General features: G+C 38.3%; 1 protein-coding gene across 3 annotated transcripts in view; it reads left to right on the top strand.

Annotated features, from left to right (window-relative positions):
• The window catches only part of LOC120780499 (calcium/calmodulin-dependent protein kinase kinase 2), a 284,681-nt gene that overhangs the window by 253,879 nt on the left and 9,772 nt on the right, over positions 1-21,030 (top strand). For all 3 annotated transcript variants that reach the window (XR_005705883.1, XM_040112775.1, XM_040112774.1), the window contains exon 4: positions 7,065-7,252. Coding sequence is in view for 2 of the 3 variants with exons in the window: in XM_040112775.1 (XP_039968709.1) it covers positions 7,065-7,252 (188 nt within the window). In the remaining variant the exon portion in view is untranslated. The remainder of the gene's footprint in view (positions 1-7,064; positions 7,253-21,030) is intronic.

Here is a 21,030-nt window from a genome sequence, read left to right as displayed (position 1 = left end):
TCGCCGAGTACTGTCATTCCTCCCGCTGGATGAACGTCTGGCCACAATCCGCATCAAAGCGAAGTTCTTCAACATATCGCTGTTCTGCGCCCACGCCGGACGATGCGACCAAAGATGCCTTCTATGAGCGCTTGGAGCGCACCTATGAGAGCTGTCCCCGCCGTGATATCAAAATCGTGCTTGGGGACTTTAACGCCTGGGTGAGCTCCACGATGAAACACCCCCAAATAAGTTGAGGTTGATCGACTACGCCGGGGCCCGAAATATGGTTATCAGTAGTACTAGATTCAGATCGATTATGTTGTGATAGGAGGAAGACACGTCTCTAGTGTTTTAGAAGTGCGTGCGCTGCGAGGTCCCAACATCGACTCGGAACACTACCTTGTTGCAGCCAAGATTCGCACCCGCCTCTATGCAGCAAAAAACGCACGTCAACAAACACAAGGAAGGTTCGACGTCGAGAAGCTGCAACCACAACAGACAACCGAACAATTTTCTACTCCACTAGCACTCCTCCTCTCTGAGAGCACTCGTCAACGACTCGGTATAAGGGAACTGTGGGATGGTATTTCAAACTCGTTACGTACAGTTGCAACCGAAACCGTTGGTTTGCGGAAAATGCAAAAGAATAGCTGGTATGACGAGTAGTGCCATGTTACAGCGAAGAGAAAACAGTTTTCCTACTTCGCAACGTTACGATCGACCGCAATACGTGCGGGATGGGATAGATACCGAAAGTTGAAGAGGGGAACGAGACGCATTTGCAGACAGAAAAAAAAGGAATCTGAGGAACAACAAAGTGGAGGGGGCCGATGGATTGCCGGCTGAGCTATTCAAACACGGCAGCGAAAAACTGATAGCATGCATCAGCTTCTTTGTAAAATATGGTCGAACAAAAGCACACCCAACGATTGGAATTTAAGTGTGCTCTGCTCACTCCACAAAAAGGTAGACCTCACAATCTGCGCCAACTACCGTGGGATAAGTCTCATCAATATCGCGTATAAGGTTCTATCGAGTGTGTTGTGGGAAAGATTAAAGCCAACCATCAACAAACTGATTGGACCTTATCACCGTGGCTTTAGACCTGGCAAACCAACAACCGACCAGATATTCCCCAAGCGCCTTTCTTTCTTGCTGCTTTCGACAGCACGAAAAGGAGCAGCCTTAATGCCGCGATGTCTGAATTTGGTATCCCCGAAAACCACTACGGCTGTGTAAACTGACGTTGAGCAACACCAAAAGCTCCGTCAGGATCGGGAAAGAACTCCGAGCCTTTCGATACCAAACGAGGTTTAGACAAGGCGACTCCCTATCGTGCGACTTCTTCAATCTGCTGCTGGAGAAAATAGTTCGAGCTGCAGAACATAATCGAGTAGGTACAATCTTTTATAGGAGTGTTCAGCTGTTGGCATATGCCGATGATATGGATATCAGACTGGACAAGGAAGCAAAGCGAAAGTGAACGAGGCCAATACGAAATATCTCCTGGCATTAAACAAACAGTCGTCGCACTCGCGACTTGGCTCTCACGTCACTGTTGACAGTGATAACTTTGAAGTCGTAGATAATTTCATCTATCTTGAAATCAGTATAAACACCACCAACAATGTCAGCCTGGAAATCCAACGCAGGATAACTCTTGCCAACAGGTGCTACTTCGGACTGAGTAGGCAATTGAGAAGTAAAGTCCTCTCTCGACGAACAAAAACCAAACACTATAAGTCACTCATTATTCCCGTCCTGCTATATGGTGCAGAGGCTTGGACGATGACAATAATTGATGAGTTCACGTTGCGAGTTTTCGCGAAAAGTTCTGCGAAAGATTTATGGCCCTTTGGGCATTGGCAACGGCGAATACCGCATTCGATAAAACGATGAGCTGTGTGAGATATATGACAACATTGACATAGTTCAGCGAATTAAAAGACAGCGGCTGCGCTGACTAGGTCATATTGACCGAATGGACGAAAACACTCCAGCTCTGAAAGTATTCGACGCAGTACCCGCCGAGGGAAGCAGAGGAAGAGAAGACCTCCACTCCGTTGGAAGGATCAGGTGGAGAGGGGCCTGGCTTCGCTTGGAATATCCATTTGGCGCCACGTAGCGAAAAGAAGAAACGACTGGCGCGCTGTTGTTAACTCGGCTATAATCGCGTAAGGGGTGTCTACGCCAGTAAAGAAGAACAGGATTTTACGATACGTTATGACAAGCTGTTTTTCCCCTAATTATATATACGCTTGGTTGTCTTATTCTCAATATATCGCAGTGAATGAAAGTTAATTCAATAACATCAGAAAAATTATTTCGATTAGCATTATGTGATACCATATTAAACAGCATTTGCACCTGAAGATAACCCTTCGATACTTATTAATAAAGACTTTTTATATCATTCCAATATTTGGGATTCTCCCTTGTTTGAAACTTTAAAACTAGAGCAAGAAGCCCTGGTTTAAAAATTATGAGGTTAGCATCAGAAATCAGGAAATTTGCAGAAAACGCCACAATTTCATATTATCTAAATTTATCCTGAGAATTAATACAATTTATCAATATACAGGGACTAGGTTGGTCGTAGTGACTAAAAATAGAGCACAATAGTCTAAGGTCGCGGTGCAATCCTCATCTATTTATCTTATCTTGAAAAACCATTCTAAATATTTTAATTTAATTGTTTTTTGCCTCGTCTGCAAGTTTTTTAGGAATTTTAAACAGAAAACAGAACATAAAAAATGTAGTTATTCGACGTATACGGCATTTTGTTGTTGAATAATACCTAATAAAGGATTACGTAGCACTTCTGCACACATCAGTGATTTTAATTGGATATCCTTTATTACGTAGTACTTTAGCAAATTGCTTCGGCATTGTTTAGACGGCTGCTTGTTTTATTTCCCATAAAGAATGATTGTTCCGAGGATTTCGAGCAGTTACGGCTTTTATAATTCCCCATAGATTTTCTACCGGGTTTATGTCCGATCTTTGAGCTGATTTTAATATTTCGACTACTTATGGTTGGGGTCGTTTTCGTGTTGAAAAATCCAAACCAACGGTAAATTGTCCACACCGTCTTGTTCTGCAATTTGATGATTATAGTGTACAGATTTGCAATCGCTCATACCTTAATGAGTGTATGGAAAAAATGATGATGAATGATTTGGTATGTGTTGATATCTCTTCAAAGTGTTATTTTATTCAGCGAGAGGATTCTCTTGTTCTACCTGAGGAGTCATATCATTCTGCTTTGGAAATAACTGCCGAAATCAAGGCAATGTATTGGATTGTTATCATCAACTTTCTAGCTTCTTTACACAATGGTACTTTGCCAAAGCTATCTTCAAGGTGCATTCCAAAGTAAACAGCACTTTTTAAATCTAGCGCGCCCTGATGGCGCCATCTATATGTCGACTGGTGCGTTAGAATCTGTTATCTTTATCGATTGTCCAGTGAGAATTTCATGACATTTCATCTATTGGAAGTGAAGTTTAAAATTGGTAAAACTTTTACCGAAACGTTTCAATTGATTAAACAAGTTTATGGCGATGATTGCCTATCCCGCAGCAGAGTGCACGAGTGGTTTCAACGTTTTCAAAGTGGTCGTAAGGACATAAATGGCGATCAACATGTGGGCCAATCAAAATCCGTGATCACCGGAAATTCCATCGAAACTGTGCGTGAATTCATGAAAAATCAGTCGAAATCATAATTGAAATTCATGGAAGTGGAATTGAACATCTCCAAAACATCGATTTATCGCATTTTGACCGAACATTTAGGCTTACGAAAGGTGTGTGCACGGTTTGTTCCGCACAAATTGACTGACGATCAAAAATTGCTCAGAATCCAACATTCGAAAGACATCTTGTGACCGATTATTTGACCAAAAATCACATTTTAACCATTAACCACTCCCCGTATTCACCTGATATAGCGCCGTGCGACCTCTTTCTTTTCGGAAAAATGCAGTTGCCCATGAAAGGAAAGCGTTATGCAGTTACGTAGAGGCCATTCAAAAGGCTTGCACCGGCATACTGGCGCCCATACCGGCCAATGAGCAAAAAGCTTTGTTGAAAAAGAAAGAGACTATTTTGAATAAAATAAATTGATTTTGCCGAAAAAACCATTTGTTCTGTTTTTCTAAAGTCCTGTTTACTTTGGAATACACCTAGTATAATAGGGAATAGTGTAACTTGGCCTGACTATAATGGAGGTATTAATTTGAGGCTCTCGAAATAAAACTATCACGGTATTATTTGAGAAATATGTTCCTATAGTAATTGTCAATAAAATTAAAAGTACAACACCGACGAAAGAGTTATATAAATTAAGAAGCAGAAAAACTCGAGCCTTTAAACATTAAAAAAACTGATTCACTTGTCGACTATTTCAAATATTCTGCTCTGCGTTGACAGTATTTAGATATACACAGAAAATGTTGTAAAATTTACTTAAATAAGTTAAAAAGAATATTGTACGGAATCCAAAACTGTTTTATGATTTCATTAAATCAAAAAAAATATTAAAACTTGATCTTCTTTCAGTCAAGATTTATTCAATGGGTGTCTTCTTACCTTTATAACAGAATACACCGAGTGATATTTGAGGATACTACATATATCAAATTCAATTAATGACTCTTCAGGTGTTCTGCGAGGTAGTCATTTTGCCCAGATTCTGTTCTTGTTATTTATTAACGATATCTCTTCGGTCATGGAATTCGCAAATATTTTATTATATGTCGACAATCGAAAGCTTTTTAAATAATATACTTTAATTGATGAGTAGTGTCTGTTGCAAATAAACTTACAACAATTTAGTGGCTTGGTATGATATAAATGATTTGCCATTGAATCTCAGAAAAGGAAAGACGATGTGCTTTTCTAGTAGATCTGGGCACCCCTCCTTTTATGTAATAAAATGTAATCTAGAGCAAGTTTTTAACTTTGTTGATTTGAGAGTTACCCTAGAGCCTAGACTTAATTTTAGTTTTCCTATTGAAACCATAGTCTTGAAAGCAAAAGGTGTTCTCAGATTTGCTAAACGTTGGCCCAAAGAATTTAAAGATCCGCATGTGAACAAAACCTTTTACACTTAGTTGCCAAATTCATTCTGACAAGTTAGAATCTGTTCAAAAACAATTTTTAATTTTCGCTTTAGGGCATTTCCGATTCGATTCTAGGTTAAGTCTTCCTCCATACACTAGTCGTTTAAAACTTATCAATCTACCTACACTTACTAGTCCTAATGAAATGCTTGCCATTATATTCTTAGTAAAAATCCCTAATGGAAAAATTTGCAGTTCTTTTCTCCTGTCTGAAGTTAAATTTAATATCCCTGTTCGCTTTTCGAGACAGTTTAGATCTTTCCTGTAAAAATTTCGTAGATCAAATTTTGAACTAAGCAAACCATACCGTCGCATAAGGGGTTACATGGGTTTCCTCGGGCAAAAAACGGCCTTTTTTCAGTATTTTTTTTTTTACATATAAAAAATGAAATATTTTAATGAAATTTTTCTTTATTTAAAAAACTCATATTTAATAAACGTTTTGTAAAACTTTCAAAAAAAATATCAAAATGGCAGTCATTACGACGCCATTTCCGGCAGTCCCTCGGAAAACAGGTGCATCCGCGTTGTCAGCAGAACTTCTTTCAGGATCATCTGAAATAAAAATAAAAAATACGTGTTTTAGTAAAGACAATAATCTAGGTATTGGACGAAGGAAAAAAAAATGAAAATTGGATTTTTGGCAGACGTTTTTATAAAAAATGCAAATTTGGATGAAAATTTCTCGACATTTTTATTTTTAAATAGTTGTAATTAAAAAAAAAATCCTTAGTTCAAGACCTTATAAATGATATCTCGAAGACCTGTATAAAATTTCATCAAGATCGGTTGAGTAGTTCGCGAGAAATTTTGACAACCGAGTTTGAAAACATAGTTTTGAGAAAAACGCGTTTAAAGTTTTAAGAGAGCCTATACCTGACCTCGAGCGTCCACCTTTTCAAGGCTGTATCTCCGAAACTGTTAGTCGGATCAACTTGAAAATTTCGGACAATAATCTAGAGATGGCATAGAATTAATAAATTAATAATTAAATAAAAAAAATTCAATTTTTTGAAACTGTGAAACCCATGTATTCCCATAAGTCATGATTTTAATTCACATTTCTGTACATTTGATTTATCTGACTCACTTTTCGAAATTAAGTAGATTAAGTATATAGTATTGTTTTCCCCTCGATAAATTTAGTCGTACCAATTGGTTATAACACATTTTAAATCTTAGCTGTTGAGGTTTTTGTAGCTGTAGCTGAGCAGACTTAGATCACTACGCTTAAAAAACTCTATTGCCTTTCATGACTCGGCTAATTCCGCACTAACGCGTATACGTCCCTCGCGTCGGTTGGGCTGCAGGAACGTAATCATTGAGTTCATTCAATGAATTTTCTTGTAGTCGTTGCAGTTTTCCTACAGTTTGCGCTGATATTTGTACACTATTTTACTTCTCTAATTAAGCCCTGATTTCTGTTAAGTTAAAAATTTATCTGAGCAAAGCCTAACCAACTTATCATCAGAACGGGTGGTCTTTCTTTACAAAGTTTTCATATTGAACAGCGTGTTTAATTTTACCACGGGAAAATACCAAAATGTCCAAAACATTGGCTAATCTTGAAAACATTCCCATATTACCTTTCTTTCGCTTGAAGTTACGCTTGTGTTCTTCTTGTATTCGAAGAAAATTCAATTTACCTTTTTCAAACAAAATGAGGTAATTCTGTGGCCACACTTTTATTAGAAAGAAATGGAAGTTTGATAAAAACTCTCCGAAATGAAAATATTTAATCCGATGTAAATCGCCAAAGTTTCTATGTTAAAAGAACTTTTTGCTCGCGCATTATCAATGACGTTACATAAAAAAAATGTTTTTTTAATATTGTAACAAATACTTAATTATATGAGCACAAGCTTATATTAGAATAACATGTTAATTTTTAGCACACAAATATTTTAATTCAATAATATTATATCTAAGTAATGTTATTTTCTTTTCCCTTTTTCAGTACACTATCAACACATTATCCATGGTGATTTGAAACCCGAAAATCTGTTGCTCACTGAATGCGGGCGCATTAAAATTGCCGATTTAGGGGTCTGTAACGAATTTTTCGGTGAAGATGCAATGATAAGTAGCGGGAGTACGGCAGGCACTCCAGCATTTAGAGCACCAGAATCACTAAAACTCGGTCGAGTAAGACAATTTTTATCATATGAAAAATACTATATGTGGCCTGGTCTACGAAAAGGAGGCTAACGTGCGAAAACTAGTTTTCTGGGAAAAGCTGTTAAAAATAATCGTCAGTTTCTTGTTATCTCATTAATTGTTCTCCTTGTTTTTGACACCTAAGACCCCTTTTCGTAGATCAGGTCACATATAACAAAAATATAAATTAACAAGTAAGGAAGGGCTAAGTTCGAGTGCAATCGAACATTTTATACTCTTGCAACTTGCAATAATCAAAGCCAGAGAAATACTTTAAGGTGTAAAACGTCAACTAGAGGATCGAAATCCAAGCGATTTTATATATACAGTGCATCACAAAAATAAGTATGCACTGTGTTTATCCGTTTTGTTTTCAGAAAAAAATGCCGCAGAACTAATAATAATATCCATTTTTTTATTTTTTTCAGTTATTTCATATTTTAGTTAAAAGCAATAGCAAAAAACAGAAACTTAAATTAATAATTTTTCAAATTAGAGAAAAAAAGGCTTAAATAGCTAAAAATTACATCACTGAAGTATGTACGCAATAGTAATACATTCAAAAGAAAAAGTTCCAACGGTTTTATTTTTGAGCTTTGATGGGCTGTTAATATTTTATTGGATAGCTTTTGAATTTTTTTATTGCATTCAATCCGGATGGCATGGACTTTACCAGTTTTTGGGTCACTGAAGTTGGAATCTTGCCCCACTCTTCGATTAAAGCAGATATCAAAAATTCTTTGCGGGTTATTTGGTGTCTTCTGATATTTCTCTCTATAAAATGACCCAAATGTTCGATAGGGTTCACATCAAGAAATTGGGCTGGTGTTTTTAATTGTTTGGATGCCTTGTAAAGTAGCAATTCCTTAACAATGTGAGCGGAGTGTTTTGGATCATTGCCATGTTGGAAGACAAATGATCCTTCAAGTCCCAATTTGGCCGCACTATCGTTTAAATTCGATAATAATATATTAAGGTAATAATATTTGTTTATTTTATGCTCAATGAATACAAGATTCCTTACACCAGTTGGTGCCATACACCCCCAAACCATGAGCGACCTACCAACATGTTTTACCAAGGCAGCCATATTCCATGAATCAAGCTCTGTATTTACTTTTCTCCATACTTTTTCACGTCCATCTGATCCAAAAATGTATAATTACTTTCATCTGAGAAAATAACAGAATTCCAGAATTCTATGTTTACTTTCGTGCTTTCACAAAGTTTAATCTTTTTTGTCTGTTAATGTTGCTTATGAATGGCTTTTTACGGACATTACGACCATGGGAACCTGTATCATACAGCACTTGACGATTAGTTTGGGGATGGCAGGTTTTACTGGTCTCATTTTTAATTTCAGTACGCACTTTTGGAGCACTTTTCTTCAGTTTAGCTTGTATCTTGTGTGTGATAATGCACCGATACTTGGAATCAAATGTTTGTTGTCGTCCAGATCTTTCCTTATTTTTTGTATTGACCTCTTTTTTGTATTTTTCTACTATTTTTTCAATATTAGAATTACTTTTATTTATTAGTTTTCCAATTTGCCTCTGACTTTTGTTTTCTTTATATAGTTTTATAATAGCACCTTTCAAATTTCGTGATAGTTCCTTGACGGGCGGCTCCATGATCAAAATGTAATTGCAATTAACGATGAAATTTAATGAAAACTTCGGAAAATTATTATTTTATAAAAAACAAGTAAGGAAGAGCTAAGTTCGGGAGTCACCGAACATTTTATACTCTCGCATGATAAAGTGATAATCGAGATTTCATTATACGTCATTTACATATTTTTCAAATACCGTATTTTTGGAAAGTTTTATTCCGCTATCATCATTGGTTCCTAATGTATATACTCGTATTATACAGAAAAGGCATAAGATGGAATTCAAAATAGCGTTATATTGGAAGAAGGCGTGCTTGTGAACCGATTTCACCCATATTTCGTACATGTCATCAGGGTGTTAAGAAAATATTATAAACCGAATTTCATTGAAATCGGTCTAGTAGTTCCTGAGATATGGTTTTTGGTCCATAAGTGGGCGAGGCCACGCCCATTTTCAATTTTTAAAACAAGCCTGGGTGCAGCTTCCTTCTGCAATTTCTTCCGTAAAATCTAGTGTTTCTGACGTTTTTTGTTAGTCGGTTAACGCACTTTTAGTGATTTTCAACATAACCTTTGTATGGGAGGAGGGCGTGGTTATTATCCGATTTCTTCCATTTTTGAACTGTATATGCCTGAAGGAAACGACTCTATAGAGTTTGGTTGACATAGCTGTAGTAGTTTCAGAGATATGTACAAAAAACTTAGTAGGGGGCGGGGCCACGCCCACTTTTCCAAAAAAATTACGTCCAAATATGCCCCTCCCTAATGCGATCCTTTGTGCCAAATTTCACTTTAATATCTTTATTTATGGCTTAGTTATGACACTTTATAGGTTTTCGGTTTCCGCCATTTTGTGGGCGTGGCAGTGGGCCGATTTTGCCCATCTTCGAACTTAACCTTCTTATGGAGCCAAGGAATACGTGTACCTAGTTTCATCATGATATCTCAATTTTTACTCAAGTTACAGCTTGCACGGACGGACGGACAGACGGACGGACGGACAGACAGACATCCGGATTTCGACTCTACTCGTCACCCTGATCAGTTTGGTATATATAACCCTATATCTGACTCTTTTAGTTTTAGGACTTACAAACAACCGTTATGTGAACAAAACTATAATACTCTCCTTAGCAACATTGTTGCGAGAGTATAAAAAACAATACGTATTGCTTCAAAACGTATAAACACTGTGTATCAATCGAAACAATACTGAAATGGTAAATTGCACACTTATTTATGTGACATGATTTTCGCTTTTTACAGAGAAAATCTAACGCTTTTTAATAACGGAATATGTCAATGAAATCAATTTGTCATATTCGTGAGGGCAATATTATGAGTAGTTGTTTTTGGAAAAAAACCAAAAATATATACTATTTATTTTGCAAATAATTTGACTTTTTCTACGCCAATATATAGTGCATACTTATTTCTGTGATACACGTACATATGTATGCTATATATAACTCATATGCTGACAGTCACATACGGTTTGTTCGAAAAACGAAAACGATTTACTTGTATGTAGTATATGGGAATTTGTGGGAGCATCGACCCGATATTATCTATTTTCCCAAATATCACATACTATTAATATGCCACATACTAAAAAACCAATCATATAGAGGAAAGTCAGCCGGATGTTCGAAAATCCTGATATTAGTTATATAAGGGCAATATCAAGTTTTCGCTAAAATTTATCTATTTTAGGCACAAAGATACACTGTTATAAGTAAAACACACCCTCTCAATTTCATTGTGGGTGGGTCCACGCCCATCGTCCCATTTTCACACCGGTTCCAATAAAGCCACCTCATACCACTTGGTCGTAAAATTTAATGTCTCTGGCGTTTAGTAATTTTGAACAGTACCGTTATATGAGGAGTAAGCGGAGTTATATCCCGATTTCATCTATTTTCACACTGTTGGTAGGAGTTCTTATAATATTGCTAAGTAAATTTGGTTCTTTTCTTCTTCTTCTTCTTCTTCTTCTTCTTAATTGGCGTAGAAACCGCTTAAGCGATTATAGCCGAGTTAACAACAGTGCGCCAGTCGTTTCTTCTTTTCGCTACGAGGCGCCAATTGGATATTCTAAGCGAAGCTAGGTCCTTCTCCACTTGGTCCTTCCAATGGAGTGAAGGTCTTCCTCTTCCTCTGCTTCCCCCGGCGGGTACTGCGTCGAATATTTTCAGAGCTGGAGTGTTTTCGTCCATCCGGACAACATGACCTAGCCAGCGTAGCCGCTGTCTTTTAATTCGCTGAACTATGTCGATGTTGTCGTATATCTCGTACAGCTCATCGTTCTGGCTAACGCGCAAAAGACCATAAATCTTTCGCAGAACTTTTCTCTCGAAAACTCGCAACGTCGACTCATCCGTTGTTGACATCGTCCAAGACTCTGCACCATACAGCAGGACGGGAATTATGAGTGACTTATAGAGTTTGGTTTTTGTTTGTCGAGAGAGGACTTTGCTTCTCAATTGCCTACTCAGTCCGAAGTAGCACCTGTTGGCAAGAGTTATCCTGCGTTGGATTTCTAGGCTGACATTGTTGGTGGTGTTTACGCTGGTTCCAAGATAGACGAAATTATCTACGACTTCAAAGTTATGACTGTCAACAGTGACGTGAGAGCCAAGTCGCGAATGCGACGACTGGTTGAAAAAGTCGCACCATAGGTAATCGCCTTGTCTGAAACCTCGTTTGGTATCGAACGGCTCGGAGAGGTCCTTCCCGATCCTGACGGAGCTTTTGGTGTTACTCAACGTCAGTTTACACAGCCGTATTAGTTTTGCGGGGATACCAAATTCAGACATCGCGGCATAAAGGCAGCTCCTTTTCGTGCTGTCGAAAGTAGCTTTGAAATCGACGAAGAGGTGGTGTGTGTCGATTCTCTTTTCACCGGTCTTTTCCAAGATTTGGCGCATGATGAATATCTGGTCGGTTGTCGATTTGCCAGGTCTAAAGCCACACTGATAAGGTCCAATCAGTTTGTTGACGGTGGGCTTTAATCTTTCACACAATACGCTCGATAGAACCTTATATGCGATGTTGAGGAGGCTAATCCCACGGTAGTTGGCGCAGATTGTGGGGTCTCCTGTTTTATGGATTGGGCATAGCACACTTAAATTCCAATCGTTGGGCATGCTTTCGCCCGACCATATTTTACAAAGAAGCTGATGCATGCACCTTATCAGTTCTTCGCCGCCGTGTTTGAATAGCTCGGCCGGCAATCCGTCGGCCCCTGCCCCTTTGTTGTTCTTCAGGCGGGCAATTGCTATTCGAACTTCTTCATGGTCCGGTAATGGAACGTCTGCTCCATCGTCATCGATTGGGGAATCGGGTTCTCCTTCTCCTGGTGTTGTGCGTTCACTGCCATTCAGCAGGCTGGAGAAGTGTTCCCTCCGTAATTTAAGTATGCTCTGGGCATCAGTGACTAGATCACCTTTGGGGGTTTTACAGGAATACGCTCCGGTCTTGAAACCTTCCGTAAGCCGCCGCATTTTTTCGTAGAATTTTCGAGCATTACCCCTGTCGGCCAGCTTATCAAGCTCTTCGTACTCACGCATTTCAGCCTCTTTCTTCTTCTGTCTACAAATGCGTCTCGCTTCCCTCTTCAACTCTCGGTATCTATTCCATCCCGCACGTGTAGTGGTCGATCGTAACGTTGCGAGGTAGGCAGCCTGTTTTCTCTCCGCTGCGACACGGCACTCCTCGTCGTACCAGCTGTTCTTTTGCACTTTCCGAAAACCAATGGTTTCGGTTGCAGCTGTACGTAAGGAGTTTGAAATGCCGTCCCACAATTCCCTTATACCGAGTTGTTGACGAGTGTTCTCAGAGAGCAGGAGTGCAAGCCGAGTAGAAAATCGTTCGGCTGTCTGTTGTGATTGCAGCTTCTCGACGTCGAACCTTCCTTGTGTTTGGTGGCGCGCGTTTTTTGCTGCACAGAGGCGGGTGCGAATCTTAACTGCAAAAAGATAGTGGTCCGAGTCAATGTTAGGACCTCGGAGCGCACGCACATCTAAAACACTGGAGACATGTCTTCCGTCTATCACAACATGATCGATCTGGTTGGTAGTTTTTCGATCCGGAGACAGCCAGGTAGCTTGATGAATCTTCTTATGCTGGAATCTGGTACTACAGATAACCATATTTCGGGCCCCGGCGAAGTCAATCAGCCTCAATCCATTAGGGGATGTTTCGTCGTGGAGGCCGAATTTACCGACCGTAGTGCCAAAGACACCTTCTTTGCCCACCCTGGCGTTAAAGTCGCCAAGCACGATTTTGGCATCGTGGCGGGGGCAGCCTTCATAAGTGCGCTCCAAGCACTCATAAAAGGCATCTTTGGTCACATCGTTCTTCTCTTTCGTTCGGGCGTGGGCGCAAATCAGCGATATGTTGAAGAACCTCGCTTTGATGCGGATTGTGGCTAGACGTTCATTCACCGCAGTGAATGATAGTACTCGGCGACGGAGTCTCTCTCCCACCACGAATCCTACACCAAACTTGCGCTCCTTTATATGGCCACTGTAGCAAATGTCACAAGGACCTAGTCGTCTCTGTCCTTGTCCCGTCCATCGCATTTCTTGGACGGCGGTGAAGTCAGCCTTTGTTTTTACGAGGACATCAACCAGCTGGGCAGCGGTACCTTCCCAATTAAGGGACTGGACATTCCAGGTGCATGCCCTCAATTCGTAGTCCTTATTTCGTTTGCCATGGTCGTCATCAAAAGGGGGGTCTTTCATCCGAGGCTGGTTATAGCTCTTCACTGGGGGTGTTTTTTTACACGGCGGGTCCCAAACCCAGCGCACAACCCTTGTAGGGAATGTTTCGCCTTCTCACTTTAGCTCGCCTTCGAACGGATGTTCTTAGGCTACCCAAAGGATACTTGGTCAAAGACCGAAAGTAGTGAGCTGCTTGAGCCATGTGTAAAAGAATCGTTTCTGGCCACTCCCAAGTGAATGGCGATCAGAGAACTTTCCTCACTTGCGTGAACTTCTACACATGACTCCATCCTTTTAGCTTTAGAAATTTCTTTTAGCTTTAGAAATTTCGGAGATACATATGTACATAAAACTTATTTTCCACTGCAATCCCCTTTACTAAATTATAGTTTTATATCTTAATCTACAAACTCATAATTTTGTTTGTACTGTTGAACCCACTACCAAGTTTCATCAAGATATCTCTATTCTTACTCAAGTTCCAGCTGGCACGGACGGACGGACGGCCATACAAACAGTCACCCGGATTTCTATTTTTTCCGTCTTCCTGATCATTTATATATGTATATAGATGTAGATATAGGGTTATCTATCTCGCTTAGTTTTATGTCATACGTATAACCGTTAGGTGAACAAAGCTATAATACTCTGTAACAACAAGTTGCAAGAGTATAAAAAGTAACAAAGTTAATCAGATTTTATTTTTATAAAATTTTGTAAAAAGAAGTGCATTTAACGTACTTATAGACTTATACTTATAGAGTATAATAGTTTTGTTCACCTAACGGTTCTTTGTATCACTTAAAACTAATCCGGATAGATATGGGGATATATGTACATATATTAGGGTGAATCAGAAAAATCATGTTTTTTTCGCTTGGTACTCTGAAAAAATGTTTCATAGACACCCCTACAAAAGTTTCTACAAGTATGAGCTCTTAATTGTAGCGGGAAGGTCCTCCGTCTAACGGTTTTATATTTTTTAATTATAATCAAATAAAAAAATTTGTATCTCGCTTTCAACTACATGGAAACATCCCAGCGGGATATGGTAGACATTGGTAAGCGAGCAAGGTAAACGATGTAGCATGATTGTATCGCTTACTCCGACCGATGAAAATTAACACGGCGATGTCCTACGAAAAGTAACAGATCACCCCTTTCGCTTACCATAGGGACGAAGAATTCTTCGATGCCAAAGTAAACGAAGAGTTCTTCGATGCCACAGTTAACGATGAATTCTTCGATGCCATAGTTAACGAAGAATTCTTCGATGCCAAAGTAAACGAAGAATTCTTCGATGCCACTGTTAACGATGAATTCTTCGATGCCATAGTTAACGAAGAATTCTTCGATGCCATAGTTAACAAAGAATTCCATCATGCCACAGTTAAATTCGATACAATCGTTATAAAGGTTTTATTTTTTGCGAAATGCACTTAAAAATTGTTATAACAAAATGTGTTTAACTGAACTGAATTATTACAAATTAAAATAGTTTAAAAACGTTAAATACATATTATATATGTATAGTATATATAAAATGATCAAAGGTTGAAAACAGCAGGTTTTAAAAAACGTTAAATATATATACAGGCGGGTAACTAGCGGAAAGAACCGGGATGCTGCGAAAGCGGAGATGTTGGTCGAACGACGTCGTAACGAAGAACGCTGCGCGAGATCCTTTCTCGTTCCTTTTTGTTCTAATTGGTATGCTGCTTTTAATTTTGTGGCTGAGCCTCTTTTCGTTTTTTATCCAAGCAACGAGACTTGAAGAAACGGCCTTTGGCGAGTTTGATACTTTTTTGAATTTGGTGTATATACTCCGACTCGGTGAAACCTTCAACTTTCACACATTCTACAAAAAAAGTTGAAAGAGTATGTTTTTAAATGTCTTTTTGAGAACATTCTTTTATTTTTTATTCTAAGTTTAAACACAAAAAAATAAACAAAATTTTTAATTAAAATAGTAGCTCACCTGATCACGACCAATTTTTGCTTGATGATTTGACGAAATAATGAAAAAATTTACTTATAAATTTGATTCCATCAATTTGTATTTGTCGTTTTTCATGTACTTACTTGATTTGTAAATATGAACACAGTAGAATTTAGCCGTATAGCTTACTTTTATGCATTACCTGGTATCGAAGAATTCTACATAGGATTTTCTTCGAAGTATTCTTCAAGAAAAATGTAAGCGAAGTTCCGCATAGCTTACTTTTATGCATTATCTGGTATCGAAGAATTCTACATAGAATTTTCTTCGAAGTATTCTTCAAGAAAAATGTAAGCGAAGTTCCGCATAGCTTACTTTTATGCATTACCAGGTATCGAAGAATTCTACATCGAATTTTCTTCGAAGTATTCTTCAAAGAAAAATGTAAGCGGTGAACCATTATCCCGCTGGGATATTTCTGATATTGAAATTGATTGCTCTACAAAATGGTCTCTTGCGGTTTTTTCGTAAATTTAACCGTTTAATAGTTATTAACGGTTGAACTGACTTTGACTGCTTTAAGGCAAACTTGTTTTTTTTTTCTTTTGAGTTTTATAACTCTATGAAAAAACATAATTTAAAGTTGCAAAGGTCATAGTTTAATATAGTTTTATAGAAAACTAGTTGACCCCGCAGCCGTTGACCTGCGTGAAATTATGTGTTTTGAAATGAAAAGAAAGTTAAATTTATCATTTCATTTTTTTTTTTTTTTCAATGTAACGCAGCTTGTTAAACAACATTTTTTGGTTTCTGTTCCGGTGTGCAGAAAAGATGGTTTTCCAACTCGTGAGCACGCCACGTATATCTGGCCGTGTGAAAAACATTGCATTTCCAAATTTATGCCTCACGCTATGCGACTATCCTTGTGTTCTGTTGATTGTCATCTCAACTGCAATTTTCATTGGAAACGGAAAACGTTTGAACTGAAATGGAAAATCGTTAGAATTCAAAAAAAATTCGAAGAATCAAGCATTCTGCCCGTTGTATTCGATAGGTGCATCACAATCAGTCGGGTTCCATTACACAGTTTCGGCGCATGAAGATTGCGAAACATAATAATAACAGATCCAACTTTGAGACGCAAATGATGCGATGGCATATCAAGCCTCTCCAAAGAATTTAGAAATTCCACTGGATAATTCACGGCGTCGTGTTCATTATCAAGACGATCGATCGATTTATATGAGCGCAGGTCTCCCGGAATTTGACATTGAATCTTCCAGTTTAAGTTAACAACATCGGTATTTTTGGCAGCTAAAATTCCGCATGCACTTCAGAAATCTTAGTTATGTTAATTTGGCCAATGTCCGATCATTCGTGATGAGTTCATCTTTTGCGAATTGATAAACGGCGGATGGAATTGATATCAAACCACCGGAATTGACCCTTTTCCAATTTTTAGCGCAGACGATGTAAAATGTCTTCAGCAATGTCATTTTTGTTCGTATCCCATAATTGACGCGGATTTGAAGGCTGATATGTCGAGAGGATTCTCGCGAAACGTGTGCGAACTTCATTTGCATTCCAATGATTATTTGATTTGATGTTCCAGCAATTGTAATTGCTGGCTTACTTCTCCAAAACTTGCACACACCGTATATGTGACTCAAATGAAGTTGAACCGCGTACATTAATCAATAGCAACCGAAGGTAGAAACAATCGTCGTTTTTCGGGTGGATTGTGTAAATTCGTCTTAATGCATTAGTTGATAACACACCTGGATGTTCATTTACTAGTTGACCTTGCTTTCTGCGTAACTATTTCTTCGGCGATGCATTCCTGGTATAATATCAAGGTATTTCCGAATATAGCAATGTATTCGCAAACGGATCACTGACGAAAGTTGAGCAAAACTCGTAAATGTTAATTTTGCTGTTGGCGGTGTTTCCACTGGCTGTACTGTATTCTCTGGGTTGAAATATACTCTTTGACCATTCTCCAAATTAACTGCGAGACGCACAACAGTCGGAAAACGTTCATGAATTGCAAAAGTAAATACCCAAGAAAGCGCTTTATATCAGGTCACGTATTGACCGCATCGTTCCAGACCAATAACTGCCATGTTGCTTCCTTTGGTGACGTACTTACAAACGTATTTGATTGATTACACCAAACTGCAATACTCAACATTGATATGAGTTTTGAATATGAATTAGACAATAATGGTGAATGTAGTACGATCCATCGGTTTTCACTCTTCTAAATTGAATGCTGAATGTTCTACCATTGTCGTCTGGTGAGCGACGCCGATAGAGTGGATATCCACCATTTCTAGTTTGTGGTTCCGAAAGAAAAGCACGTGAATAGTGTTTCGTGCATTTGTTGTCAGACATACAAACCGAAGTGGGATGGTGGTGTCCGCAAGGTCCATGAACCATATTGGTTTTCATCACTTCGTATAATACTGGATCATTCTCTGCCTCAGAAATTTCCGCAGAAATGATTTCATCTATTTGATCTGGTGTAACCACCATCCACCATCCAAAGAAGAATGTGTCAGACATACAAACCGAAGTGGGATTGTGGTGTCCGCGAGGTCCATGAACCATATTGGTTTTCATCACTTCGTATAATACTGATTTTTCTCTGCATCAGGAATTTCCACAGAAACGATTTCATCATTTTTTTGATTTTTTCCTTCCACCATCCAAAGGAGAATGTGTGCGTGCGGCAAATCTCTCTTTTGCCACTCAACAGAGTACATCTAGCACTACATACATATACTTTACTTCAAGATAAAGTCCATCAAACATCGTAACTGTTGTTTGAAAAGTCGTGCTGTGACATCGTGACGATCGCTTGCTGATTGACCGCGTTCCATAATTACGCAAGTATGTTATCGCATCCTGGGAGTACACGGTCATGTGCCTTGGGCTGCCAATGTATGTTGACGCCAAAAAGAACGTCGAGTGATATTAGCGCGACCTCTTCGTGGCATCGTAACAAATTCACACATAACGTTTTCACTGAATAACTTTCAATTATTTTTTTTTTTGAATAGCTTGAATAAAAAAAGGAAACGACAAATTTGAACGATTCAAATAAGTGAAAAGGAAAGCAAAAAAAATTTAAAAAAAAAAATTTTCTATGAAAAAAGTTAATTTTTGGAATTATCCAATTTTCCGACTTTCCTCACGAAAAGCATACAGTTTTTTTTTATTTTTGAACCTTCCCCGAACCACATCGAACAACCTCTGATAATTTCATCCAGATTGGTTCAGCCGTTCTCGAACATTAGCGTTACTAACAAACAAACATTTATTCGTTTGTATGGGAAAAAGAAAAGGGCTGTTTTTAGGGGTTTTCCGGCAATTATTCGATTTTTTCTTGCCATAAAAGCCATTTTTGAACCTCAACGAATATATAGAAAAAAGAATAGGCACAATTGGTCCAGGCGTTGTTGAGTTATGCGCTTAGCAACACATTTTGCGATTCATTTTTATATATAAGATTTACGCCTGTAAAAAAAACAACAAAAAATAAAAAAATTTGTAGAGCAGTAAATTTTCTACAAATAAGGATTTTTCCGATTTATAATAATGTATTTTCGATAAGTTATAAAATTCATAGGATTTTTTTGTCTTTAAAATAATCAAATTTTATCCGTTAATATCTTTTAAACGTTTAGGATCACGAAAATATGTGTGTTGAAGTAATTAGATATGAGATACAAATTTTTCTAAAATATAAAGCCGTTACATTCAAGGGCTCTTACCTGAAAAACCTTTTTTATAACCACCTAACATATATCTTTATATACATACTTGTATATATAATTGATCAAAACGGAGAGACGATAATATAGAAGTATGCCACCTTGGGATGAAAACTCGTCAATCAGAGATTAACAAACAAATAAGCAATATAACTAGAAGTATATCTCATTACGTATTTTTATAAAATTTTGCAAAAATTTTTTACAGAGCACTAGTAATGATGGATGTGCCATACGTTTTAACAGTGGAAGGGGGGACAAAAATCAATATCTTTGGAATATTGATATGAAAACAATTTTATTTGAAGATTATTAAAAGTGAATATTTTCCGCGTTGTGTCACATACTTTTCAGTTTTTTTAGTGTGAAGTATACATGAAAAATTTCAATTGTTTAACAAAAAATTATGTAATATATTATATTTAAAACAATAGATCGTGAACAAATATCTATAATATAGCATGAACACTTTTCATTGACTTCACAAGACCCTTGCACGCTGTAATCTGTCTAACGCTGTGCACCACGGTAATTGGAAAATTGTCCATAGATTTGTTCATCTTGCAAAAATTACCACGAAATCGTTTTGCTTCTTTTTTCTTTGTAACTAACACAACTGGCGACGCGTATTCCGACACACTTCTTCTTCTTCTTTCTTCTGGCGTTGACACCCCTTAAGCGATTATAGGCGAGTTAACAACAGCGCGTCAGTCGTTTTTTCTTTTCGCAACGTGGCGCCGTGGTATTTTCGTCCATAAGTACGACATGACCAAGCCAGCGCAGCCGCTGTCTCTTGATTCGCTGAACTATGTCAATGTCGTCGTCTCATACAACTCATCCTTGCATAGAATGCGATATTCGCTGTGGCTAATGCGCAAAGGACTCTATAAATCTTTCACAGAATCTTTCTCTCGAAAACTCGTAACATCAACTCATCAGATGTTGTCATCGTCCATGCCTCTGTATCATATAGGAGGACGGGAATACTGAGTGACTTATGGAGTTTGGTTTTTGTTCGTCTAGAGGGGACTTTAGTTCCCATTTGCCTACTCATTCTGAAGTAGCACCTGTGGGCAAGAGTTATTCTGCGTTGAATATTGAGGCTGTCGTTGCTGCTGGTGTTAATACTGGTTCCAAGATAGACGAAATTATCTACGAATTCGAAGTTATGACTGTCAACAGTGACGTGGGAGCTTAATCGCGAGTGCGACGACTGTTTGTTTGATGACAGGAGATATTTTGTCTTGCCCTTGTTCACTATAAGACCCATTTGCTTCGCTTCCTTATCCATTCTGTGGTTGTTGAGACCAATGATATCGATGTTATCGGCGTGCGCCAGCAACTGTACACTGCCAAAAGCACCTTTGAAATCGACGAAGAGTTGGTGGGAGTCGATAATATTTTCACGTGTCTTGTTTTGATGTTCCAGGCCTATAGCCACACCGATAAGGTCCAATCAATTTGTTAACGGTGGGCCTTAATCTATCACACAATACGCTCCATAGAACCTTATATACGACGTTGAGGAGGCTTATCCCACGGTAGTTGGGCATGCTTTCGTCCAACCATATTCTACCATGAAGCTGATGCATGCTCCTTGTAAGTTCTTCTCCGCCGTATTTGAATAGTTCAGTCGGCAATACATCGGCCCTCGCCACTTTTTTGTTGTTGACGGGTAATTGCTATTCGAAGTTCTTCATGGTACTACCCTCGTC

This window comes from Bactrocera tryoni, unplaced genomic scaffold (genome assembly GCF_016617805.1).
Source record: "Bactrocera tryoni isolate S06 unplaced genomic scaffold, CSIRO_BtryS06_freeze2 scaffold_25, whole genome shotgun sequence".
NCBI classification, from domain to species: domain Eukaryota; kingdom Metazoa; phylum Arthropoda; class Insecta; order Diptera; family Tephritidae; genus Bactrocera; species Bactrocera tryoni.
This window is presented reverse-complemented; position numbering and strand designations above follow the sequence as displayed.